This window comes from Lathyrus oleraceus, chromosome 4 (assembly GCF_024323335.1).
Source record: "Lathyrus oleraceus cultivar Zhongwan6 chromosome 4, CAAS_Psat_ZW6_1.0, whole genome shotgun sequence".
Taxonomy (NCBI): domain Eukaryota; kingdom Viridiplantae; phylum Streptophyta; class Magnoliopsida; order Fabales; family Fabaceae; genus Lathyrus; species Lathyrus oleraceus.
In genome coordinates, this window is record NC_066582.1 from 151,726,486 (window position 1) to 151,754,228 (window position 27,743).

The 27,743-nt window shown below is 35.0% G+C and overlaps 1 protein-coding gene across 1 annotated transcript; it reads left to right on the forward strand.

Moving 5' to 3' along the window:
* Positions 1-6,881: 6,881 nt before the first annotated feature.
* LOC127136471 (uncharacterized) lies at positions 6,882-9,486 on the forward strand. The gene is made up of 10 exons (XM_051063020.1): positions 6,882-6,972; positions 7,202-7,219; positions 7,403-7,518; positions 7,589-7,702; positions 8,152-8,202; positions 8,492-8,580; positions 8,659-8,719; positions 8,852-8,926; positions 9,083-9,193; positions 9,358-9,486. The coding sequence occupies exons 1-10, from the start codon at positions 6,882-6,884 to the stop codon at positions 9,484-9,486; spliced, it is 855 nt and encodes a 284-aa protein (XP_050918977.1).
* Positions 9,487-27,743: the final 18,257 nt, after the last annotated feature.

A 27,743-nucleotide genomic window follows, 5' to 3' on the forward strand; every position in this document is an offset into this window, starting at 1 on the left:
GTTCAATTCAAAACCTAACAAATTGAAAAAATATCAAATATTTTAAAATTTAAAATCTCGAAAAATTACACTAAAAAACAACTAAAAATTCGAAAGAAATGAAATTGATAATTGAAAGAACTGAATTAAACACAAGGCTGCAAACAAATAAAATAATTTAACAAATTAAACGATTTAAGATAAACAACATATATCTGTAAACAATGAAGTAACACAAGATAGAACTTGAGATTCGGGGAGAATAACTTAATAAAATAAAAAGTTAAATAAACTTGAGAGAAAAATATGAAATTGGGAGTAAGAGAGAAAGAGAAAGAGAGAAAGAAAATGTGTGTGGCTAACTTTAAAAAAAAGGTCTAATAGACACACTACGCCAAAAACTGGAATAGACAGCGCACCTTAGAGGGCGCTTTCTTAAAGAAGCGCACTCTAAAGTGAAGAGAAAAATAAGGAGGAATAGACAGCGCACTTTAGAGGGCGCTTTTGTAACAAAGCGCCCTCTAAAGTGAAGCGAAAAAATAATGAGGAAATGGAGGGACACCAATAGAGGGCGCATTTATGAAAGCGCCCTCTAAGGGTACCCTTAGAGGGCGCTTTTAAAAAAGCGCTCTCTAAGTCCATGTACATTTCCAGTTTATAAAGCGCTTTTGGAAAGCCTTAGAGAGCGCTTTTAGAAGCGCCCTCTTAGGCCCCCTTTAGAGGGCGCTTTTTTTACACAAGCGCCCTCTAAGGTCCCCTTTATTAAAAATTAAAATTATAACATATATACTGCATGTCTCTTTATTTTCCCTCTCTATATGCTATTTCGTTTACGTAACTGGGTTTTCTCTCTATTGCGATTACTCTCTACTGCGATTACTCTCGTCCTCCGTTCGTTCTCCCTCCCTCACCGTCGTCGTCGCCGTCGCCTTTTTCTGCTGCTGCGTTCACGTTCACTGAGTTATCTGCGTCCACCGTCGCTGTTCACTTTCTTCTCCATCGTTACCGTCACCTTGAAGGTATTTCTCTTCTCCATCGTTACCGTTCACTTTCTTCAGGTGTTTGATTAGGGCATTTTCTAAACTGAGTTTTACATTTTGTGCATTATGTTGATTAATGTTGTTTAGGGCAAACGAGCACTATATGGTGTTCATGAGCACCTTGTTGTAAGGTTTTTTATTTCTGATTGAAAAGTGATGTCATTTGGAGTGTGTTTGAGCTTGTGCTTGGAAGTTTGATGATTATGGATGCAAGTTTGTTCATGTTCCAAACACCATAAGTTTGCACTGGTCTTTTGTATGCAGTAGGTGTGTGTGAGTTTGTATTCAATAATGATGAAAAAAAGAGAGAGTTTAGATTGTTGTAACATGAGAGAAATGGAAGGTATATGAATGTGTTTTTTGTGTAGCTTCACGAATATGGTCATTGTCTTACTTGGGTCTTATTGAATCATTTCTATATTACAGATAAAATGGCTAACCAAGACGATACCCATGACGCGAGTGGATCACGTAACAATGTTGAAAAAGAAATCAAACGAGGATTGACTGTTATGAAGTCAATCATTCGTGCAAGAGACAAGGGTGAAAAATTCGAAGTACATTGGAGTGCTGAAGACCAACTAATTGAGCCTAACGGTTCAATGTTGGCAAGTTACATTGGTTCCCTTGTTCGACAACATATTCCGATTACATGTGATAATTGGAGAAGTCCGGAATTGAAGGTTGGCAAAGAAAAAATATGGTCCGAGATACAGGTACTTACCATATATTATTATATGTTTTTTTTGTTGACTATTTGTTGACCATATATTGTTATAATATTACTTATAATAACACACTCCATTTGTATGTTTTTTAGAGATCCTTTCACATCGATGAAAGCCGGCAAAAATATTGTATTCAATTGGCCGGAAAAAGACTCCGAGGATTTCGATCCTTTTTGTCCAACAAATTTCTCAAGGATGAGGAAGGAAACTTTGTTGAAGCAGAACGGCCAATGAAGTATGCGGAGATTATTTCAGCCGAAGAATGGGATAACTTTGTCGCCAAACGAAGAAACGAAAAATTCCATGTAATGTCTATTAATTATGGTATTATACAATTGTTAAGTTACTTGGTTCTAATATGCCTTAAACTTTTTTATCCAGGAAGTAAGCGACAAAAATCGGAAAAGGGCATCAAAACCCGCGTATCCGTACAAAAAAGGGCGTACGGGATATGCACGGTTACAACAAAGAATTGTGAGTATATTCAAATGCTATGAGCTTATACATTGTCACACTATGTTATAATTGATGATCTTATAATCTGATTCAATTTGTAGCTATCCGAGGAGAAAAGTGACGCAACATCTCTTCCGGAGCACGTATTGTGGAAGGCTGCTCGGGTTGGGAAGGATGAGGCTGTCGTTGAAGCGGTTCAAAATGTTTATGACGAATGTGTAAGTATATGTAACATTATTTCTTTAATTATATCGAAAATTTTGTTAGACATATAATTCATTTTTAATCTCCTCTAATAATATTTCAGGAGACTTTATCCCAAACCTTACCTTCAACCGAGGTCCAGGATTGCAGGAGCGTACTTAGTCGAGTACTAAATTTTCCTGAGTATTCCGGTCGTGTGAGGGGTAAGGGTTTTGGTGTGACTCCGTCGTCATTTTATAAAAAACCAAAAACAAAAAATCCTACCAACAAAGAGGTGATGGAGACCTTGGCGGAGTTAAGGGCACAAGTACTCGAACTGCAAAAGGAGAATGCAAGGTATAGAGAGGAAAGGTGCGGTTCCGAGGCAAAAGATACTAGTGACCGAGCTAGTATCAATTGTCAACCGAAATTTCCCGAGGTAATTATATATGTTATTATGAAATTAAAATAGCACTTTTTTACTTGACACGTATACACGTTAACAATAACATTTATTATTGGTTTAGGGCATTACACCTTGTCAGCTGTATCTATCGTCACCAACTTATCGCATAGTTGGCAAGGGAAAAGTGCACAACACTTCGGGTGAATTACTTCACCATAATCCCCTCCCGGTGGGATATATGAAAGTTTCGGTTGACCTTGTATTAGATACCGACGCGCTTCTACCATTACCTGACGTTGTTTCAGAGACAACGTTGATGCGAGATGCAGTCGGATCCTTTGTTGGATGGCCGTCAGATCTAATTTTCCCAGATGCCGAGGTATATATGTTCTAAATGATTATGAATATTTAGTATTCACATTTCAATTCAGCTACAATTATGATATTTAATCAATCCTTATTACATGGTAATGTTAGACTCCTACAAGACCCACACATAAAGCTGGTAAAGGGATTTCAAGACGCATCGAGTCGGTTGCATCTCAAAAAGAGGTACAAATATATATACCCATTGAATTATATACGCAACGATTCTGTTGCATCACAACAAGTCATGATTTAATTTATATGAATTTTTAGGTTCCCGGTCGAAAGTTGAAAAAAGCTGGTAACGATATTCCAACGACGTCCGGGACAAAATCTCAAATTATGATGCATCTTGAGAAAATGGTGGAAGAGTCCGATATTATGCACGGCGCCATCCGTATTGTAGATTTTGATGAAGGTGTTTTCGGAATTGCTCATTCCGAAATAATTGCAAAGGAGGACATGCAACAACTTTTTGAACACGAAGAATTGGGCATCGCTGTCATTCATACATACATATGGTACTCCGATCAATCTATTATTTACTTAGTTGAACAATTTATTTACACATTTCAATGAGTAGTCTAATGTTTATTATGTTTCTATTTAAGGTATATGTATGTAACATTGATGCGGGGAACTGAATTGTGTAACCGATTCAATTTTATTACTGCTTCCCGTATCAACACAACATTAATAACGAAAAATCCAACATCCGTAAAGAATGAACTAGTCGATAGATTCATGGCGGCCGGCGATAATACTACACCCAGTTTGTATTTTTTACCGTTTAATTCTGGTAACGGGTTAGATTTTCTTTCTAATAATTTCATTCTAATCTATGTATATCTTTTACGTAGAAAATTTTCATGCATCTAAATTTTTGTTTTATTTTACAGTGGTCACTGGGTGTTGGTTGCTATGGATCTTTCGAGACTAATGGTGTATTATCTCGATTCGTTATCGGGTGATTGGAGTAAATATCCGAGTATGAAGAAGACGGTTGACGCGTAAGTGAAATTCCCCTAAATATTCGTGTGTATTTGTATATTTAATTATGTCTGTCAGATTGATCTCAATATACGTTTTTATTTTGTTAGGGCAATACTAAAATTTAGATCGAAAAAGAATTACCGTAATAGGAAGGACATTACCTGGGTCAGAGTTCAGGTATATATTAAGTATCTTATTTTTGCTTATAATAGTGTTTGTTTTTTTGCTTATAATAGTGTTTGTAAGAAATTAACTATATATATATTGTTTGTTTTTCTGTGTAGTGTCCTCAGCAAAACAATTCGGTCGATTGCGGATTTTTTGTATTGAGATTTATGAGAGATATCATTGTGTTGAATCGTATAGACATCCCAAAAATGGTATGGAATAATAACTTAGGGTTTATTTTAATATTATCGGATATTTCATCTAATTTGTTACTAAATCATGAATATGTTTTATTCTCTTAATTGTAGTACTTTGAGGAATACAAATCTTACTCAAGAGCTCATTTGGATGAAATGAAGGATGAATTGTGTCAATTCAATGTTGATCAAGGAATCATATAGCTAGGTTGTATATTGTTGTACATATATGTATGGAATGTTGTTGTTGTATGCTGTTGTTGTATATATGTTGTATATTGTTGTTGTACTTTTACTAAATCATGAATATGTTGTTGTATATTGTTGATCAAAGAATCATATATTAATGTTGTATATATGGAGGATTAATGTTGTATATAAATGGATTCATGTTGTATATATCAATGGATTAATGGTGTATAACATTGGATTAAAGGATGAAATCAATATGAATTTTACACTTTTGCAGCATGCGAACAGGTTACCAATTAAATATCCACTGTTTTTCAAACAAATTTTTTTAAAATAACTAACACTTTAGAGGGCGCTTTCTGTAGGAAGCGCCCTCTAAACACTTTACATTGACAACTTTAGAGGGCGCTTTGTCCAGAAAGCGCCCTCTAAACACTTTACATTGACAACTTTAGAGGGCGCTTTTTCCAGAAAGCGCCCTCTAAGGTGTCCCTTTATGGACCACTCCAGAGGGCGTTTTTTTCTGAAAGCGCACTATAATGTGGCCCTTAAAGGGCCACTTTAGACAGCGCTTTCTCCAGGAAAACAAAGCGCTGTCTTTACCTATGCCAGCGCCACTTTAGAGGGCGCTTAAAAACGCTGTTATAGGCCAAAATAAGCGCCCTCTTTTCCCTTATTTGGCGTAGTGACATTCGTCAATGAAAATTAAACAATGTAATCAACAAAATAATTTTTTTTAATTGATAATAACGGGCAAACTTCTTTTTTCAGATATGCATTATTTTATAGAAAGTGATAGCTATATTTATTTTTTATTTTTATAATTGATTATATTATATATATCATTTATAATATTCTTCTTCCACTACGCCAAAAACTGGAATAGACAGCGCACCTTAGAGGGCGCTTTATTACAAAAGCGCACTCTAAAGTGAAGCGAAAAAATAAAGAACGAACAACTGGAATAGACAACGCACTTTAGAGGGCGCTTTTGTAATAAAGCGCCCTCTAAGGTGAAGCGAAAAAATAAGGAGGAGATAGAGGGACAACAATACAGGGCGCTTTTTAGAAAGCGCCCTCTAAGGTTACCCTTAGAGGGCGCTTTTAAAAAAGCGCTCTATAAGTCCATGTGCATTTCCAGTTTATAAAGCGCTTTTGGAAAGCCTTAGAGAGCGCTTTCATAAGCGCCCTCTTAGCCCCCCTTTAGAGGGCGCTTTTTTTCCACAAGCGCCCTCTAAGGTCCCCTTTAGTAAACATTAAAATTATAACATACTGCGCGTTTTGTTATTTCACTCTCTGTTATTTTCGTTCTTTTTCACGTTAGGGTTCTCACTGCTACGATTTTCGCTACTTCTAAGGCGTTCTCCTTCCACCTCTGTTAGATCTACGACGTTTCCTCCTTCTATTAATTCGTTGTTAGCTGTTCGATTTTGACACCATAGGTATTTTTCTAATCTTCATATTACTTGGTTTCTCTTCTGACGTTCGCTATTGTTCATTTTTCTTGGTTCATACATTTATTGAGTATTCTCAACAATAATTATTGTGTTGCAATGCTAGCAATGGAGACTAGGCATTATGGGTTAAATTTCACCAACTGTTCCATTTGTTTCTCGATGTAGAAAAAGGAGGCAGCAATATCTAAAACACCTTCTACCAATCAAAGGTACACTATGCAGCTTATGAGTGTATTTATTCTAGCATACATAGCGTAGCTAGTAACTTAAGAAGTTTAGGTATGGATGTTATTTGATAGAGTAAATTAGAGTCGACTATTCTTCTGTTAGCTTTCAGTTAGACCATTATACAATTCTACATATATATTTTCTAGTCAATGTTTATCTTTTGTAAAAACTATATGATGATATATAACTATGCTACAAATTAGTGCATACCACTAATGCTTAATGCATGGTTCATACATTCTCAGAAGGTTGTATGGTTGAAAGATACATTGTTGAAGAAGCGATTGAGTTTTGTACTGAATATTTATCTAATGTTCAGTCAATCGGACTCCCCAAGTCTCAGCTTGTCGAAAAGAAAGAAGGAAAAAATCTAATTGGAAATAAAATCGTGGCAGTATCAAGGACTAGATTATTTTTCTCCACTCAATTAATCAAGTATATAGTGGGTTACAATGAAGTTTTTTTTGCTTGAGTTGCTTATTTTTTAAATGCAGTTTTCTTATTTTCTTACAAATTATCAATTGTTGCAGGTTGACATCTCACTCAAGTTGTTGAAGGCTGGTAAACATGTCCTTCAAGGTATGCTTATTGCAATTGTAGTGTGTGGTTGATGGCATTGGTTGGTATGCCATCAAGGTAATGATTATTGCAAATGTAGAGAGTGTGTGTATTTTTTTCTTTCTTTCTGAGGGACAGGTTAACATTTGATAATCATAATTTTGTTATTATTCTTTTTGTGCCTCTGACTATATTTCCTCTTTATTTGAATGTACTGTGTGTGTTGGTGGCTGATTTTGTGGATATGAAGAGAAACCTGCAGCATCTTGTAAGTAGTAGCTCTAACTTTTGCTGGCCCTTGGTAGAGATTCTCTTTTACTATTAATATTGTTGCCGTTCTCTTTCTTTTTATTAGGTGATCCACATATATTCTCTCCTTCCCTACTATATGAAAGTTTCAGTTACCTTATCCTAAACTCTCAACTTGATTAACATTAATCTGATACTGCAGGTATAAATGAGCTGGAAACTGCATTATCTACGTACAAATCGATTTCTGCTGATGCTCCTGGCCAAATAATTTGGTCTGTGGCTGAAAATTATCGTTTTGAACCCGCCTTAATTGAGGTATTTTTGTTTCTGTTTTGACATTTTAACCTATGAATCTGCCTGTCCATTTACGTAGTTTGTTTGGCAGGGCAAGAAGCTAATTGCTGACATTGGCAAAATGATGAGTGTCCAAGTTATTGTAGAAGGATCAATGAACAGTTCAAACCCATACTTTTCAAGTTCTTGGAGACGCAGTTTTACTGTATGTGCTTTGAAATTAAGTTACACATTCAGTATTTGTTTTAGTACAGGAGAGTATCTGGCGTAGCTTTGAATCACTTAATCAACTCTACTATTCTGGCATAAAAATATAGGGGGGAAAATCTACTTTATAATTTAATAATTGAATATGTTTCCTAAATTTACACACTTTATCAAAATAAGTCTGAGATTTCTTTCTCAGATATGAATTCTTTTTAGTTTATTTGACATCGCCGATGGAGTACTACGAACTTTTGGCCTATATTCATTAACATTCATTATGGTTTTCTGTATTTCCTAAATCAGGCTATACTAGCACTGGCTATTTAAAATTCTGAAATTTTTTATTAACTTCCTGTGTTATTAGCATTTTGCATACCAATTTTATCCTGTTTTTCTCAACATTATTTGGTTCCTTATGTGAAGTTATCATTTTTTTCTTTCTGGCAGGGAGGCTTTATTCTCGATATGGGTGTGCATTTCATTGCGGGGTTAAGAATGGTAATATTCAAAATTTTACTGTCTAATTCACAGACAATTTTATTCATTAACTTGTGTTCTTCTGTATTTCCTAATGCAAGTTATGTTGCAGAAAACTCTGATTATCATTGGTGTAGTAAAATCAAGTGGGACTTTCTGGCATCTGAATCTTAAATTATGAATGAACCACTCTTTATCAAAACTTTCTTACTAACTATGAATGAACCACTCTGAAACCTAAATCAAATGGGACTTTCTGGCATCTGAATCTTATAATAATTTAATGGCCGTCTCCTTTTATTCTCGACAGCTTGTTGGGTGTGAGGTAGTTTCAGTTTCAGCTATGACATCGCATGTGGATTTGATCTTACCACCACCAGATAATTTATCATCTGTCTTGTAAGCCTCTATTTTCCAGAAATGACTTTACAAATACTCGACAGAAATGTGAATTATTTTTGGAATGTTTTTCATCAGTCATTTGGAGAACGGATGCTCAGGAGTATTTGTAATGGTTGTCTCCTCCAGATCCCCCAAGGCATGTGGTAAATGATCCCTCATCTTGCAAACACACACGTGCACGCGTGCTACACATCCCAAACAGTAGATATGTTCATTATTCATGCATTTTTCATTCAAGTCTTTAATCATGGCATTAAACACATTATAGATCTTGTGGCGAGTTGTTGGCACGAATGGAACCCTTCAAATTGAGCGAGGATTCCAAGGACAACACGGATACCTGGTATATACTATAGTTATAAGTTACACTATAGGTTTTCAAAAGTAATAGCTTAGGTAGATCTGAACTTCTCCTTCAATATCCACTAAAGTTGCAATTAATTTATTCAAATCACTTTCAGTTATCTTTATTGTTTTCTAACGTTATGATGCTATATAGGTTTCATTATATGATGCTAATGGACAATGCAAAAGCTCATTTTTCCCATTCAGTGGAGTAACTGAAGAATTAAAAGCTTTTTTTAATGATGTTTCTGAAAACACCCTCAAGGTATTAAGATTCCTGCAAAATGCTTCCACAATTCCACCTTCTAATTTTGTAGTTTTGTGTCAAACTCGTAGCATATATTTTTGTTCATTACATTCCTTTCTTATCCTCAATTAAATGTCCATGCTAGTATGAATTCTCTAGTCTAATTTATTTCTATTTTGCAGAAGGGTAGTCAGTTTGTACCCGAGCACCGCCTCTCTTTTGTCGAGGGTGCGAGAGACGTTGCTCTTTTAGAGGCAATGCTTGAATCTGGATCAAGGCAGGGCAAGCAAGTTCAAGTGAAAGAGTTTTGAGGAATATACTAAGTGTAGATAAACAAGCCAGTAGATCAAGGCAGAGAGATCCACGTGATTGGATGAAGTTATAGGATTTGTATGCATTTATTGAAATTATTACTTGTATGAATTGGTTGTATATTTAGAATCTTTAGAAGTTAAACGATTATATATCAGTGGATTGTTGTATATGTATGGATTTTTGTATATAAGGCTTGTTGAATGCAATGTGTGAAAAAGGGCTTCAAATTATACAGTTTTAGGTGTACTGCTTCAATATACAGGTTGTCTAAAATAAATAAAAAAATATAGCGCTTTTTAAAAAAAAAATTTAAATAAGTACCCACTTTAGAGGGCGCTTTCCAAAATAAGCGCCCTCTAAACCCTTTAAATTTCCACTTTAGAGGGCGCTTTCCAGTAAAAGCGCCCTCTAAACCCTTAAAAGTTTCCACTTTAGAGGGCGCTTTCCAGTAAAAGCGCCCTCTAAACCCTTAAAAGTTTCCACTTTAGAGGGCACTTTCTTTAAAAAGCGCCCTCTAAAGTGGCCCTTAAAGGGCTTAAAGAGCCACTTTAGAGAGCGCTTTCACCAGGAAAAAAAGCGTTGTCTTTACCTATGCCAGCGCCAGATTAGAGGGCGCTTTAAAGCGCTGTTATAGGCCAAAAAAAGCGCCCTCTTTTCCCTTATTTGGCGTAGTGTTCTTATAATATATTAAATTAGAATATTTTTATAATATTTTTTAAGTATTAGATATTTATAGATAATTATAATTTTAAAATGATTTTCTTAAATAAAAGTTTTTTGGTCTAATCTTAATTATAAATTAATACATAATTATTATTTTATTTCTCTTAATTATTATTTACAAATATTACTAAAATTTGATTTTAAATATATGAGTGTACCTCTTATTATAAACATTTTGAACAATTTATTTTCAATTAACATGTTTATTTTATGTTATTTTATTATTTCAAATACTTTAAATTAATAGATACTTAAATCGAAATTATTTCAGTTACATGTGTATAGAAATAATTCATTTTCTTTTAATACAATTTTTAATGCCATATAATTACTTCTTGAATTGTGATAACAAAAATCATTAAGATATTAATATAAATTCTTGAGGAGATAATATATATTTATTATACGCAATGCTAAAGAAACATATTTTTTTATATCGAAAGAGCAAATGAAACTTACAAAAAAAACATACTATATTTTACTAGATTTCAAAACAATGAATTAACTATTAATTGTTTTTTTTGTTATTAGCATTAGAGGCATCATGATTAGTAACTTCCGAGTTAAGTAAGCCTTGAATTACATTTTCAGTGGCATTGAGGGAGGTTAACTCTTGTTTATACTTGTCCAACTGAGCTTCTTGAATATATAGAAGGGTTTCAACGTCATAGAACAACTTCAGAATTGTTGAGAGCAATCACGTGAATAGATCCTGAACCTGCATGATCCAGACTTCATAGTTTTTATAGATGATGTTAGCCCTTCGATCATGTTCAGTCTTGATCAAAAGTGGGATCTGTGGATTAACGACCACTTTTTGGAGCTTGTGTGAGAGAATAACTCCCTCAACTTGTTCATTCCAAAGCAAGAAATTGTTTTCCTGAAGCTTAATGGATAATTTTGGTGCAAAGGTGTTCGTGGTACCTGTAAGACCCTAATTTTGAGCCTAAGATCCCTCATGGCATCATAACATTGCTCATTTGCATGTGCCTCAAGGATCATAGCATCTTGGCTCCTTAACCCTTGGGTTGGAACTTGTGTGAGTTGGTTTGAAACCACCAAGCATGATTGAATTGTATTTTATTGATTTTCTTATTTTGTTCACTAACCAAAAGCACAAAAATATGTCACTAACTTTGTTTGTTTTGAAGCTTAAGCAGTCATGTAATTCAAGGCTCCTAGGAGGTCCCTATGCCCATTGAAGTGGCCAGGTGAAGTTGAAAGCAAGCATGATAATGGTTCACAAAGCTCTCCATCATCATATATGCCTCCCAAGTATCTCAATTTATCAATTTGATCAAGATAAACCAAAGGGCTTGAGGATTGTTTCCCACGGAAACCCTAATTCAAATGTGCATTGACTGTGTCTTGCTCATGAAGCAACCTTAACCCATGATCAAATACAATCAAGTGGAGTTCTTTTATTCATCATTTTTTATGCATATATGAGACCAATGTGAGTGTCCTCAATCATTCATTCATTAAGATTTGAAGTTTGGACTTGAGAAGCTGATCAGTCAATTCATCTAACTATTTTGAAATCCACTGAGACCTAACTTTTGATGTGTTTATCAAATGAAGATGACCCCAAGAGAAAAAATGTTCTTAAGAACCATATTAACAACATTTATGTTCATCAAAAATCCATTTGAAACTTGGAAGGTCATCATTCATTTCAAGACATTATAGGTCATTTTGACTGAAACACTAATTTTGGGTCAACTTCCCAAGGACCTAACTCCTTCATTTTTTATTATTTTGAGGTGGGACAAAGTGAATTGGAAATTTTAAGATGTCTAATTCAAATGTTATTTTTAAAAAAATTTCATAGTCCTAAAAGAAACACATGTGATAATACAAAACATTATAGGTCACTTTGGACCAAAGCCATTGAAATGTGAAAATGTCCAACTTCAAGTGCCCATAACTTTCTCATCAAAAATCCAAATAATTCAAAATTTAAGTCACAATTGATTTTCTTGAAAAGATATACAACTTTTATGTTTAATGTTTTGTCATTTGAGGCTTGCATCATTGAAACAGAAGGGCTTGAAGTTGGTCCATTTTGGCAAAATTTCCATATACATGTTTTGTACATTGAACTTCATGGCCAGTTTTCAATATTTTCCCAACTCCAAATGGATTTTCGTTCAACATAACATTTGTTCCTTATGTCAAGACCTTTCCAACCTTTACCCACATGCCTATGTTTCTATTTTGCAAATGGCATTTTCGAAGAGGAGAAGTTTTGGTTTCAATTATGCATAACATATCAAAATTCCATGCACAAGATGATATCATGCAATATGCACGTCCGTTTCCATCTGGTTGATGATTAGCAGTCAATTGCAATTGCTTTTGGGCCTCCCATGCGCCTGTACAGGCCCATGCATGGAGGATCCAACTTCACATGCACACGAGTTTCCCACCATTTTGCATCAGCTGTGGCTATAAATAGAAGCTTCATTTCACTTCATTTGGTAACCTAAAGGCGCCTGAAATTTTGCACAAGTGAAATCCCAACCCTCTATTAAAGGAAGTTTAATTTTTCTCTCAATTTTTCAAGCTCAGATTTCAACTTCATTGGTTGATCTCTGACTTATAATTCCTTAGCCTAGCTTCCTTGTTACTTCAAGAGCAAGCTGCATTGAAGAATTGGAGTGGATCAAGCATTGAAAAGCTGCACTTCAAAGGTTGATTCTCCAACTGTTTTCATTCGAATCTCTCTTAATATTGAGCATTTCTTGTATTGGTTGGTACCTCTGAAGTCCTTATGTGAGAGGCAATTGGTTTGTGCTTTTAATTTTGTGAATTGAGTAAGTTCAGATTGAACACCATATTTTTCCATCTCATATTTCTCTCTCTATAGGGATCTTGAGTGGAAACTAAGGGTACAGGGGTGATGTACATCACCCCAGCTTTCGAATGATGTATGGATCGTGTATTATGGTGAAGGTTTGAAAACCTGCAAATCTGACCGGAACAGTGAGTTTCACCGGAGAAGACGGTGGTTTCCACCACCGTCCCCACGTGGATGAGTTTCTGGCCCTTGGATTCACATTCTCAGATCTAATCTTAGCCCTTGGTTGTTATGACTTCATTTAATCATGTGTGTTACGCGTTTGACCCATCCCTACCATACGCGTGCGCCTCTGGTTCCTTGGATCAGCCACGTCAATTAATGAGCACTGATCCAAGCGCTGTGGATTTTTCCAATTTTTAATTTCTGTTTTAATTTTTCTTTTATTCCAATTATTTTTAAAAATTCATAACTTCTTTATTTGGAATCACAAAAATATGAGACCAATTGCAAAAATTTTCTCTTAAATTCTAGTTTCTAAAAATGATTTTTAATTATTTTTATGATTCCATTTAATATTTTTTGTGAATTATTTCTTTTCTGGTTATTCTTAATTCATTTAAAATACTTTTCAATATTCAAAAATGCCAAAAATATTTTCTTAACATCTTTGAATGATGATGAATCTATAAAAAATATTCTCATCAATTTCTTAATTGATTCATGATTTATTTGAGATTTTAGTTCAATTATGTTATTTTTCTTCATTTTTAATTGTTTAAAATTAGTTTCTGTTTTCAAAAAATGATGAAATTTTTTGTCAAACCTTGTTTGATCATGTTAGACTTATGATGATCCAATTGGACTTTTCCAAGTTGATTTGAATTGGATTTGAAGTTTGACCTTTATTTGTTCATTTTAATTCAAGTATTATTTTAATTCCAAAAAATACCAAAAATATTTTTATTGTTTCTTGACTTCTAAGCTTCATCTCACTTCTGTTTACCATTGATTGATGTTGATTCCATTCATATTTGGTCAATGTGTTTTGGTTATGTTAATTGAATTTCAATTATGCACATTCCATCTCCATCTTCTTCTTCTTTTTTTTTTTTGACCAATGAGTTAATGATTGGTGGTTAGCCTTGATATATGAGAGACTTAACCTTCTTTGATCCAAATCAAATTCATCTTGATCAAAGATCAAGTGAATTGCTTTGTATTAGAGATAAGTTGCTTCTTGGTCAAGCAAAAAACCTAAATCCATACAAGGTCATTCTTCTTTTCTTTTGGCATGGCAAGTTGTAGGAGCTTGGCTTACTAGTCATGGTTTCTAACTTGTGTTTGTTTGCCTATAGTTTTATTGACCGGCCTCAGATAGGTGTGACTACTACATTATTCCACTTACGATTGCTTAACATAGCGCTAAATTGCCTTATGGCACACTAACACTAACTACTAATTACTAACTTTTAATTCAAGCATTTAATTCTTGCAATTTACCTTAATGCAATTTAATTTCTTGCTCATTAATTCATTTGTCTTTGCCCTTCGCTCACTTGAGCTCATGTTTATGTTAATGCAATTTGTCTTTTGCTCACTTGAGCACATTATTGTGTATATACTATTGCCTTGTGCTTATTTTGTTTGTGTGAACCCAATGCAAATGGAGAAAGGACTTAGATTTAGGACCTTACCTATGCTGAATGGAGTTTCAAGAGAAACTAGGCCTCATGCCTTTAGAATGCTAAATATATTGAAGAGCAACTAGGCCTCATGCCTTTAGAATGCTTAATCTTGAAGATGAATTGAAAGGATCCTAATTCTAAACTCACTCTTGTCCATTCTTTCTATTGCATTGTGGAACTTTTTTATTTGTGTGTTCTTGTGATAGGGATCCCAAACTTGAGCTACTTAGAAGGACCATTGTCATGAGCATCCAAAATGAGAGAGACAAATCCAAATTGGAAGATTCCTAGGAGCTTGATTGAATATTTGCTTGATTGCTTGAGTTAATTGCTTATTGCTTGCTAAGTCCAAAGGAATGGAACAACTTGGATCATCTTTATGATCTCAAGAAGGGAACTCCAAGTGGTTTTATTTATCTTCCCTCATCTTTGCATGTTTAGGACCTAACCCTTCTCTTCTTCTCTCCACTCTAACCCAAGCCAAACTTTTTGTGCAAACATTGACATTGCTTTCAAAATTAGAAACCTAGGCACTATGCCTTTGATTTTTTTAAACTCTTTTCATAACACTTATTTTGAATTGAATCTTAAGTCAACTTTGACCTTATTTTGTGAGTACTTTTCATTTGTAAATACAAATCACTCAAATTGTTTTTTTTATGGTTCCAATGGCCATTTGTGTTAAAGCTTTTCATAAACATTAGCTATTAGGTTTGAGTTATCCTAGAGGTTGATATAATGCTCACCTGTATCCTTAGTGATGGACTATAAGTCTTCCATGCTTATTATAGGGTTAACCCCTCATTAGCATGTTGAAGCTCTCCTCACATGGTGGATTTGTGGTTTTAGGTTGAGTTTTCTCCCTTTGATAATAAGAGACCTTAAGGCTTTTGACCAATCAATTCACCAACCTTTTCCTTTGGATAAATAGAAGTGCGGCGGCGACTCGAATTATATGATTTACTTTTGATTTAGTCAATAAATCTAAAGGTAACGAATACCCCGCTACAGTACCTGAGAAAGCAAGTATATACATGGAAACTTGTGATGTTTTCCCGCCTTGTGAGATTCTGTTGGAGTTTGAAAAAGATCTCCCATTGATGTTTATCTAATATTCAAAGTGCAGCTTGAATTGAACTAAGAATAAGGTGGACAACTTATTTGAAGCTTGGATGATAACACAAACACTAGATTAGTAACAACCTTTTTGAAGCCAAAAAAGACTCACCAAATCAGTCAAGGTTTCTCTGAATCCTCAGGTATATGTTTGCAGTGCAACTTCTTTGAAGCTTGAAAGCCTTCAACAATGGTGACAAACACAAAGTTAAAGATGATGTAGTAGAATAAGGGCCCTCTTAAGCATATGCTACCATGTTATAATGATACATCGTAAATGAGAGAGAGAGAGAGAGAGAGAGAGAGAGAGAGAGAGAGCTTCACCAATTTTATGCAAACTTTGCTTGCTTTGTATATTGATATGTGTTAATCCCCATTACAAGAGTATACACTCTTATATACAGTATGAACCTTTGAGGTGGTTGTAACTAATTTAAAGTTAATTTTTCACCTAACTAACTACCTAGCATGGACATGCACGTTGCTTATCATACTCATGCATAAGACATCATCATACATATACATGTACTCTTCTAATAATCTTGATTCTTATGGTTGTTGGAAGTTTAACGATTTTATTTGTTCTTAACTTCAATAAGTTTATATTTTGACCCATAATTGACTGAGAATGTTCTAGGTTGTTTAGAGATAGTTTAAGTTGAAGAAACATAAAAATCACGAAAATTTGCAGGAGGAATCGACTTGCATGAAGACTTTAGTTGATTCTAGGAGTTATGAGGACCATTTTGATATGTGAATCACATCACAAATAGGAGGAATCAGTCAAAAAGTTTCTAATCATTTCATGAAGCCTGAGAATCGAATCCCACTATGTAATTGCCTCTAAAAATTTAGTGAACTTGGAACAAGTATATGGAGATATTTTTCCCAAGTCCTCATCACTCAACTCAAAGTTTTGATTAAATAAATTAAATTTGAAAGGACCATAATAGTACCTCGTACCATCTATCCATTTTTTTCAATAGTTTAAAGTCCAAAGTGCTCAAAAATTTGAAAGTAATACGCTCATAAGTGGGTGTTTCCCTCTGCATAAATTCTAACAAGCCAATATTATAAAGCAACCTATCACTCTCAGATTTTAAACCTAAAGTAGAGAGAGTTTGTTCACATATATACCTCATAGGGGTGAGCTTCCGCTTAACTAAAATTGAATACCTTTTTGCTTGGACGTCATCCTCAAAGACAATATTATGAGGATTTAAAGCTCCGGTGCTACCTCACTTTTAAGCCTTGAGGACTCAGCTTGCTTCCCCTTTTTCACTTCTTTTTGGAGCCATTTTTGAGAAAAGTATGAGAATTTTGAAATTGTTTGTTGGAGATTTTGAAGTGAAGCTTTTGTGAAGGTGGTTTTAGATTTGGTGGTGGGAATGGGGTAAAGGTTGAAGATTTAGGTTGAGTTTCAATGGAGGTTTTATGAGGTTTGTGGAGAGAAAGTGAGAGAAGATGAATATGGAAGGTTTAAGAGAAAGAGATTTGGTGTTAAAATGAGTTTAAAATTCAGATTTAATAGTTTTAAATAGAAACTAATGGGATTGATTAGGTGAGAGAGAGGTAGGTGAGGCCAAGAGAAAATGGAAGATTTTAAAAAAAATTGAATTTTGGGACGCTGGGACATGCTATGGCTCGTACCAAATGCTAGGGACGATCGTAACATGTTGCAGTTATTTGTATGGAAGTGGCATTTTGAAGGGGGTTTGGATTGGGGAGTCTTACGACCCGTAGCAAGTCCCTGGTTTTTGTATGATGTTTTTGTTTTTCTTGTGGTTTCGCGGGTTTTTGCAGGCGCAGTTTCTGTATTGAATTTTCTTAACTTTTTCAACTTTATCACTTATTTCGCTTCCTCTTCATGAGCATATTTAGTAACTAAAAACAAAAATCAAACGACAAGAACAAAACAATTAGTATGCAAAGCATGGGTTGCCTCCCATGTAGCACTTTGTTTAAATTTGTTCAACTCGATTGCTTTGAGCTTTGTAACACCCTAATATCCCCGCGCATAATATAATGAAATAAATCAAGGATATATCACATATGTATCCTAGGATGTCACACGTCTCAAATCACACCTTGTTTAGTGACACTTATAATTTAAAATAAAACATCCAACATTTATCATCGCATGCACACTTTCACTTAGGGTATCATCGCAGCCGAATTTATCAAATACGCATGCTTCACAATCATATAAGTCTCATAAAAATATTTTATTAAGGCTAAAACAAAATAGATAAACGTCTCTATAAATCAACGCAAGCATCAAAACATTGAGAGTATAACATCCAACTCTCTAATTAACACAAAACCGAAATAAAAAACATTGATTGCCTCACCCCGTATTATAGATCAGATCGACATTATTCTAAGAATGCAAAATGAAAAAGGAAAAGACAAGAAAAGCCCAACGGAATCCTCCAGCTCTAAACAGATACTCTGTTACTTGCTTACCTGTACTCCGAAGAGGAGACCATGCCACAACAAAAATAGAGGGGTGATAATTCACATCAATAAATTAAGTGGTATAAACTGCAGGGTAGAACATGTACAACTACACATATTTCGCAACAATCACACAATCACATTCTCACACCCAACTCAACATCATACACAATAATTATTAAACATATAACTCATTATGCAACGTTACTTAACTATACAACTCAATGCATATGCATGTGGTACCAACTCAACAAAAGGTTCCTCATTTGAACCAGGTCCCGCATAAAACCCTGAGCCCTACACCAAGCTCCAAGCCCTAACACCGAGCTTGGGACAAGTCACAAAATCCCACACCAAACCTTTGGCCTCATCTCTTTCACAACACCAATGACATACAATGCATGTCATAAAAGTCAATGCAATTGAACAACTACTACGATGATTAAGGTCCACAACAATCGTAAACATCATGCATTCACAACAACATAATAATCCCACACCAAATTATTATTTCACGGCTATAATAAAAGTGCATAATCAATCATCCAAAAATCATCATAAAATATGCATAACTCGTCATAACCTTATGTTGATCAACATTCAAAACACTGACATCATTCATCGATTATTTCATAACTTCTATCAAATATGTTTGATCATCAACTCACATCTTAACAATATCAAACAGTGACTAACAGTAGCCAAAAAACCAACACAAATCAAAATATCAGACTTTGCACTCCAATACAAGCAAACCAACCAATTACGCAAGTTACAGGTGCATGGCGACCATGAGTGTCATGGACATTCAAAATGTCAAAACACGTTTTCGGCAATGGAGATCAATGCAAACTCTCATTCTTTCACTCTCAACCATCAAAATCAACCAAAAATAATACATACGTCACATATATTCATCCATAACATATTATTTTCATGGTTTAGCACATTTAATCCATCAATCCCTCCAAATCATATTTACCCCAAAACCTTCAAAACCCTAAAAAATGGTGGAAAACATCAATATCTCAAAACAGAAAATAATACACATATATGCACCCGAACTTCATCATTTAAAAACAACCAATAACATCAAAACATCATAGAAATTCAGAATTTATCAAACCCCAATTTCCTATTGGAGGTTAAGGACTCCTCATTCTACCCCTCATACATTATACCCGTTATTGAATCAATTATCCCCCTTACCTTAATTCTTAGCAAGCAATCTGAATCAGAACTAGTTTGAATGTGTTCTTCCTTCAACTTCAAGCCTCCCTCTTGTCTCTAGGCTCTTTCTCTATTCTCCAAAGTTCTATGTACTTATTAGAATTAAGACTCTCTAACATATATCCTAATTATTCCAACTTTCACTATTTCTATTTTTCTCCCCACGTCTAATCCTTTCTTACTCGTTGTTCCCTCATATTTCTCTTATTTTTCACTTTTGATCCAATTTCTATATTTCCTCATTTAATTAAATAAATAAAATAATTACTATTATTTTAATCATTAAAATAATTCTAAATTACTTCCATTGACTTCCAATTCTTCCTCTACACCCCACCAATACCTTCACGCCCCAAACAACACATACAAATACACCACTTATTTAATTAAAACACATAATAATTAAACAAATTATGTAAAAGTCACAATTAAATCAATTAAAATAATTAAATCCAAGACTACTTGCTATTTTTGTAATAAAATTATACTAGTGGACAAAATTCATCAGTTCAATGCCCATCAAAATAAAAAAGATCTCAGATCAAAAGATGCATAAGTCCCAAAATAACAATAGGAGAGCCGGAAGAGGAAAGAAAGTTGGGAAAATCTCGCTTGCCTTCTACGACCTATAGTAGCTGCAAAGGTCGCCTATAACATGCCTGTGATATTTGTATTAAAATGGGGGCTAGGGCATGTTCTGCTACGGCTCGTAGTAGCTGCTATGGATGACTGTAACAACCCTCTGAAAAATGTATGGGAGAAAATCCAACTTTTTTCTTTTTCCTGCATTTGGCTGACTTTGATTCCTCATTTGTCCAAAACACTCATTAAAGCTTGAAAACATCAAAAAGACACCACCAAAGCATAAAACATGATAAAATAAGGTAAATTAGATGAAAAACGAGAAAATAATGAAGTAAAACAGCCAATAAAAGCGATGTGAAAACCACTTATCCCCCAAACTTAGATCGTTCCTTCTTCATAAGCAACAAAGATTGTTTATGCAAAATTTTTAATCAAGCGGTTCAATGATGGAAAAGCTTACGAAAATGAAGCTACCAGTACTCATACGTGAGTTTTTGTTCAGATTGGCTAAGATTCAGTTCTCTCGGTACTCATTTGACACCAAAGGCATCTACAAGGACACTAACCATAGTGAGACTACAGACCCAAGTCTCCTTTTCATATATCGCTCCAACTATGCTTTGTACTTGAGTCTCATTTTCCTATTTTTCCTTTCCTTTTCATTCGGAAAATCAAATTAAGGTATTTGGGTTTATTATAATCATCACATGCACAAGATCGGTCGAGAATTTTTGTTTAGACACCAAATAGACAACAATTTCCTTCTTTATTTTACCGATGAAATTACACACTTTTGTGTTTTTATTTATTATCCACTTTGGGATGACGTTTGGGGTTCAACCACCGTTAGATTGAATAACAGGGTGAGGGTTACCTGACTTAGTAGGAGTAGTTGCATTTTACCTCCTTTTCATCATTTTGGTGTAAAATTATTTATTTCTCAACCAATCATACACGACATGTGAATCTAAATTATGCCAGACTATCATAATAAACTAATTAAGGAGTACATCTCAGAATCCGAGTACTATGGTACAAATCTACACATTGGACTCATATCTTACTTTAGGGGACTTAGGGTGTTCGAGTAATACCTATTTTGTCAAAATTTATGTGTCCATAGGCTTAGCCTCTAATTCCTCTAACTCTATATACTTTCCTCATTTCCTCATGATCAAAGTTTTTTCAAGAATTTTTTTTAAGCAGTCCTAATTTGAGGAAATTTTGAAATAGTTGTCTTTTTGAAAGTAAATATAACGGAAACAAATAAAAGAACAAAAAACAAGCACACGTAGTGACGAGATCTCAACCTCTATTGGGAGCACAACTTCCATGCCATAAACAAGTGAGAAAGGGGTTGCCCCTGTTGAAGTGCGGACAGATGTATGATACCCATGCAAAGAAAATGGGAGTATCTCATGCCAATCTTTGTATGTTACAACCATCTTTTGAATGATCTTCTTGATGTTCTTATTTGTAGCTTCAACAACCCAATTCATCTTGGATCTGTAGGGAGAAGAATTATGATGTGCAATCTTGAAGTCTTTGCAAAGAGCTTCCACCATATTATTATTCAAGTTCGATTCATTATCAGTAATGATCTTACTTGGCACACGATAACGACATATAATCTGATTCTTGATAAATCTCATAACAACTTGCTTGGTTATGTTTGCATACGATGCCTCTTCAACCCACTTTGTGAAGTAATCAATAGCCACCAGAATGAAACGATGTCCGTTCGAAGCTTTGGGCTCAATTATTCCAATCATATCAACTCCCCATATGGAGAAGGGCCATGGAGAGAAAATGACGTTCAACAGTGTTGGAGGAACATGAATTTTATCTATATAAATTTGACGTTTGTGGCATTTCTTCACAAACTTGCAACGATCAGATTCCATTGTCAACCAATAGTAACCTTCTCTCAACATCTTCTTTGCCATAGCCTGTCCATTGGAATGAGTACCAAAGGAACCTTCATGGACTTTTGTCATCAACAGGTCTGCTTAATGTCTATCCATACATCTAAGAAAAACCATATTGAAGTTTCTCTTATAAAGCACATCACCATTCAGGTAGAAGTTGCCAGTTAATCTCCTCAAAGTCTTCGTATCTTTCAAAGATGCCCCATGCGGGTAAATCTGACTTTGAGGAAACACTTGATATCAAAATACCACGACTTTTCATCTTTAACTTCTTCAACAGCAAACACATGAGCTGGCCTATCAAGACGCATCACAGTCAAATTGGGAACTTCATTCCAAAATTTCACCACAATCAATGAAGCCAACGTTGCAAGAGCATCTTCCATCCGGTTTTCATCTTGAGGGATATGATGAAACTCAACTTTTGTAAAGAAAGTTGATATCCTCCTCGCATAATCTCTACATGGTATTAAACCGGGTTGATTCGTCTCCCATTCACCTTTGATATGATTCACAACCAAATCTGAATCTCCATAGACATCAAGATATTTTATTCTGAGATCAATGGCCTCTTCAAGCCCCATAATGCAAGCTTTATACTCAGCCATATTATTTGTACACTTGAAAGTCATCTAGTTGTAAATGGAAAATGAGTACCTTGAGGAGTAATAATCACTGCCCCAATGCCATTACCATATGAATTAACAACTCAATCAAATACCATGCCCCAACGCGAACCAGGTTCTGGCCCTTCTTCAAGCAATGGTTCATTGTCGTACCTCAGAAAAAATGAGAGACACGACCTAGCGAAACGCAATTGGACGTTCGCAAAGATGGACCGAACAGAGTCACCACCGAACTTTATTTATTCCTAAAAGGGAAGAGGAAATATCGATAAAACCCAAGAAAGAACGACAATGATTATGGTCGTCGCAACCAAATCAGGGTTCGGGAGTCGATTACGCAAGGGGAAGGTATTAGCACCCCTCACGTCGGTTGTACTCAACCAGAACCGTTAGGTTAGTTGTGTGCATTAGTGTTAGTTTGAAATGTTAGGCTTTTCAATTTATTAGGTGGGAAAGAAAGAATGGAAAAGGGGAGAATGTTTTTGGGTTTTCAACGAAGGACTAAACCTAAGTTTTTTATTAGTGGGCCTGACAAGATTTACAAATCCTGCTCCTACGTATCTCAATAGAGAACTCAAGGCTTACGTAGTTTTGGGTAGAAAAATGTTTGTTTATTGGTCGATTTTAGCGAAAGCTACTTTGTGTCAATCGACGAAAACATTGTTGGACTACCCAAAACAGGTGGAGAAACATTGCCTTGCATTGTTTTGAAACAAAGTACCTTTCGTTTGAAAAAGGGTTTGAAGGGTCAATCGCACGGCGGCGAGAAAAGGTTTTAGAGTTAATCGCACGGCGACGAGAGAAGAAATTGATTGGTTTGATGTGTTTTGAGTAATGGCGAGAACTTGGATGAGCGAGATCTCCATCTCGAATCCTAGTCTCAAGAGTGAGTGGTATCCACCACGTTCCATTTCCATCTTATTTGCAAAAGTATTTAATAAGAATTAAGTGTTTTTAAATTTGATTGAGAAATGGTTTAATGAAACCGCATTGACAATTTTGGATGATGGCGAGAGCTAAGATAGGCGAGATATCCATCTTGAATCCTAGTCTCAGGAGTGCGTGGTATCCACCATGTTCCATTTCCATTTTTTTAATGAAAAGTGTTAAATAGGAATTAAGTATTTTCGAGTTTTTATTGTGAAAATTGCTTGACGTTAGATCAAGTATTTGATGGACGTTTAACAAAAATTTAAATGAAGGTTTGAAAGAAATGGAATAGATAAAAATGGATGAATAGAAATGGATGGATTTGTTTATTGAGAAAATACTCAACGTTGGATCGAGTTTTTATTTTTGCTCTTTTTGAAAAGAAATTGATTTTATTCTTGTGTTAGTAACTAGCTAAACAGTCAAGCAAATAAAGAAATAAAAGAGTAAAATTATTACACATCATGGGAGTGGGGGTACATTTTGTCGAATGGGGATTCAAGATAATGAAATAATTAAATCGGGTCCAATCAACAAATAATGCATGAGTGTAGGTGCGAGAGAACGGTCTCATTTTAAGAAAGCCCAAGAGTAAGCTATGTGAGGTTGATGGCGATGCTTAAAAGCAATCGACTTACAAAGGGATTTGAAAAATGGGCTCGATATTGAATCGAGAAATATGTGGTTTATTTTTTGAAATCGGTTTTGAATTGATGATGATCGAAATAGTTTCAGCTTGAGAATGATTGAAAGGTAAATCGCAATGTGCTCAAAAGCCGGTTTGCGCATGATGACAACATGATTAATGCCATACGCAAATTCATAACGCGGTGAAAATATTCTATTGATGTATTGAAATTTGGTCGGCGTATCGGTATGAATATTGTCGAATCTGTATTTCAAAGATCCGACTTAAAAAGCGACGAAATAAAAATAGCACCAAACCAATACTACTTACATCATAACCATGTCCTAAAACTAACAACTAAGTTTAGCTAAAATCTATATGCAAAAAAAATAAAATCTAACAATTTACTTGTCAATTGAAATTAAATAATAACAACGTACTAACAATAAAATAAATGATGAAGCAAAGTGAAATTGGAGGTGCAAGAATCATACTCTGGTTGAGCCCAATCAAAAGCCCACTTTAAACCTAGTTCCAATATTATTACATGAATAATAAATAATAATAAATAAGTTAAACAAAAGTTGGAGAAATAGGCTACAACAACTGGTGTCGCTTCTTTTCTTGAAGGAAAGACATCACAATTTTCCTTTTTTAAAATGAAAAAAACAAACTCTTCCACTGAGAAGTTAACATTTGGCTCAGGTTTAATAATAACAACAAATAAAACAATCTCTTTTTCACAGGCCGATCATACAATCAGTAGAAAAAAACACTTATGTCTTTATTTCACCGTATTTTAATACTTCTCTCTTTTAAACAACAACAAGCCAAAAATATATGAGGTAATATGTTAAAAAAGAAGGGGATATGGGTAACAATTAACAATATGTAATCAGATAAGTAATATACCAAACGAGTTGGCGACAGATCTGGCGAGTCACGCGGTGGCTGCTTGTCGCGAGCTACAAATGAGATGGCGACAGATCTGGCGAGTTACGCGGTGATTGCTTGACGCGAGCTACTTGAAGAGGGGGCACAGTCAAATGGTCGCGGTAGTGGAATACCTTCTTATCACGACATTTTATGTATAGCTCCTGCGTGGCTAACACAATGATGGTCGGGTGAGTGAGGTGGTTAAAGTGTGATGAACAAGGTGGTGGTTACGGTTTTGTGAGATGGTAATACTACAAGGTTTTCTCCAGTGGTGTAGAATGTTCAAGTTGCCAAAGATGAAAATATGAAGTGTCTGTAGTGTTTGTGGAGAGAGGAAAACGAATGGAGGGACTGTGAGGGAGGGAGCTAAAAAAAAGTGATGGCAGGGAGAATGTAGTAGTCTTTTTTTTTGTTTATGGAAAAAGAAAATGGCGATTTGAAGGGTAATTTTTTTTATGTTGAAGCGGAGCTCACAGTTTATGGTGTAGGTATCTGAGATTGTAGCAGTGGTGGTGAAGGTAGAGTTGGGAGCATCTTTTTTTTGTGTGAATGGAGACAGAGGAGTATATCAAAATGGTCTTGTGTGTCTCTCCTTTTTTAGAAGTCCATTGAGAGAGAGCCTCAAGAGTGGGACACGTGTCTGTCCGTCATTGGGAGCTCTTTTCCACTCACTTCCTCCAACGGTAATGAGCTGTCGAGAGAGATACTGAAAAAAAAATTGGCATCCAAAAAATGGTGGTTCTCCCATATTCTCCCTCTTCAAATTAAGTTGTGACACGGGTGTTGTGGAAAAGGATAAGAATAGTGTACCAAATATCGTCCCTTTTGAAATTAATATAAACAAACAATTTACTAAATAAAATAAAGAAAACATATTTCGTCGAATAAAATTAAACTGAATATTCAAAAAAAATCCTAACTAATTACACTAGTTATTTTGAATAAATAAAAGGGTGGAAAGCGAATAAAAGTCGGGCGTCAAAGTGCCCGAAAATTTAAAATGAATGCCTTAAAATGATCACTACAAAATATACTTATTGAAAATATACAGCGTTTCTTTTAATTTTGAAATAAATTTTGACCGGTTAAAAGGCTCAGGCGGGTCGAAAGGTGACCGAAAACTTAACCGAAAAATAAATGGAGCATACTAGATTAAACTACGCGAAACATAGATTAATAAAACTGGTATTTGCAAGCTTGATTTGGAAAATTTTCTTCTACTGATTTGACGGATGTCTGTCAATTAATTCAACTGATTTGGCTGTATATCCGAAATATTATTTCGACTGATATTCTAAGCACTATGCGGTATGGAGTGCATGTTATGCTAGGTAAATATGAAATAGCTATGATGGATGTATTAAATTAGTGGTCCAGGGTCAAAATCGGGGTGTGACAGTTGCCCCTATTTAAGTATCTTCAACCAGAGAATATGAAGTAGGACACCCTTCATATGATCATAGGAGGAGATAATTAAATATTAAAAAGACCCGGATTTTGATCCTGAAATGAAAATGCTATGATATGATATGAGACCCTCAATAAGAGATGTTATACCAGACAGACCCATCTGTGGGGAACACTGATGGCCCACAGAGAAAAAGACAAGATAGTGTAAAACAAACTCGCTGGGGATAACAATCCTGCTGGAGAGTCAGACACACACTAGGGAGTACTCAAAGTGAAAGTTGATAAACGAAACTTTGAATACAAGATTTCAACAGTAAGTTCACACATGACTTACTAACAACTCGATATATATATATATATATATATATATATATATATATATATATATATATTTGTAGAAAATTCCCACAACAGGTTCATACATGACCTGATAACACTGGAACGATCAAAGGAAAAGGTTCTTCAAAACATGTTCATATATGACCTGGTAATACTGGAATAAAGGCTCACCAACAGGTTCATACATGACCTGACAATGCTGGGGAATATCAAGAAGTTCTGACAGCAGGTTCAGACATGACCTGACAACATTTAGAAAAATTCAAAAAAGAGTATATCGACAGGTTCATACCTGACCTGATGACAATTTGAACATTCTTGACAAATTCAGAGATTTCTCACAAGAAAATCATCCGATCAAAAATTCTAGAAATTACTGTCAATGAAAGAGTCAAAATGACAACTTTCTAGGAAGTGCTAGGGCCAACAGGATAGAAAACTCTCTGTAGGTGCCAACAACAATTGGACTTATACCATTAACATAGATCACCACCATCCTCAAACGAATTAGTGACAGTTACACCTGAACTTCAAGGGTGTTGGTGACGGCCAGATTTAAAGATACCATTCATAGATATATTTGACAGATGTTGGTGACAACCAGACTTTAAAAGGATACCAGTTCCAATTGGACTTCAAAATTTGAGCGCCACTTACAACTGGACTTAACAGATAATGCCAGTAACAATTGGACTTGACACAAATACTGGTTATAACCAGACTTATCATACCATTGACAAATGGATTTTATAGATGCTGGTGACAACCAGACTTTAAAATGAGACCAGTTACAACTGGACTTCAGGATGCTGGTGACAACCAGATCTTAAAAGGATACCAGTCACAATTGGATTCGG

What these genes read in the sequence shown, in the direction of transcription:
- LOC127136471 (XM_051063020.1), top strand. Translation starts at nt 6,882, where the DNA reads ATGCAGTTTTCTTATTTTCTTACAAATTATCAATTGTTGCAGGTTGAC. An exon ending in TCTCCTCCAGATCCCCCAAG is followed by an intron (nt 8,720 to 8,851) that starts GCATGTGGTAAA and finishes AACACATTATAG; the next exon opens with ATCTTGTGGCGAGTTGTTGG. An exon ending in TTTCTGAAAACACCCTCAAG is followed by an intron (nt 9,194 to 9,357) that starts GTATTAAGATTC and finishes TCTATTTTGCAG; the next exon opens with AAGGGTAGTCAGTTTGTACC.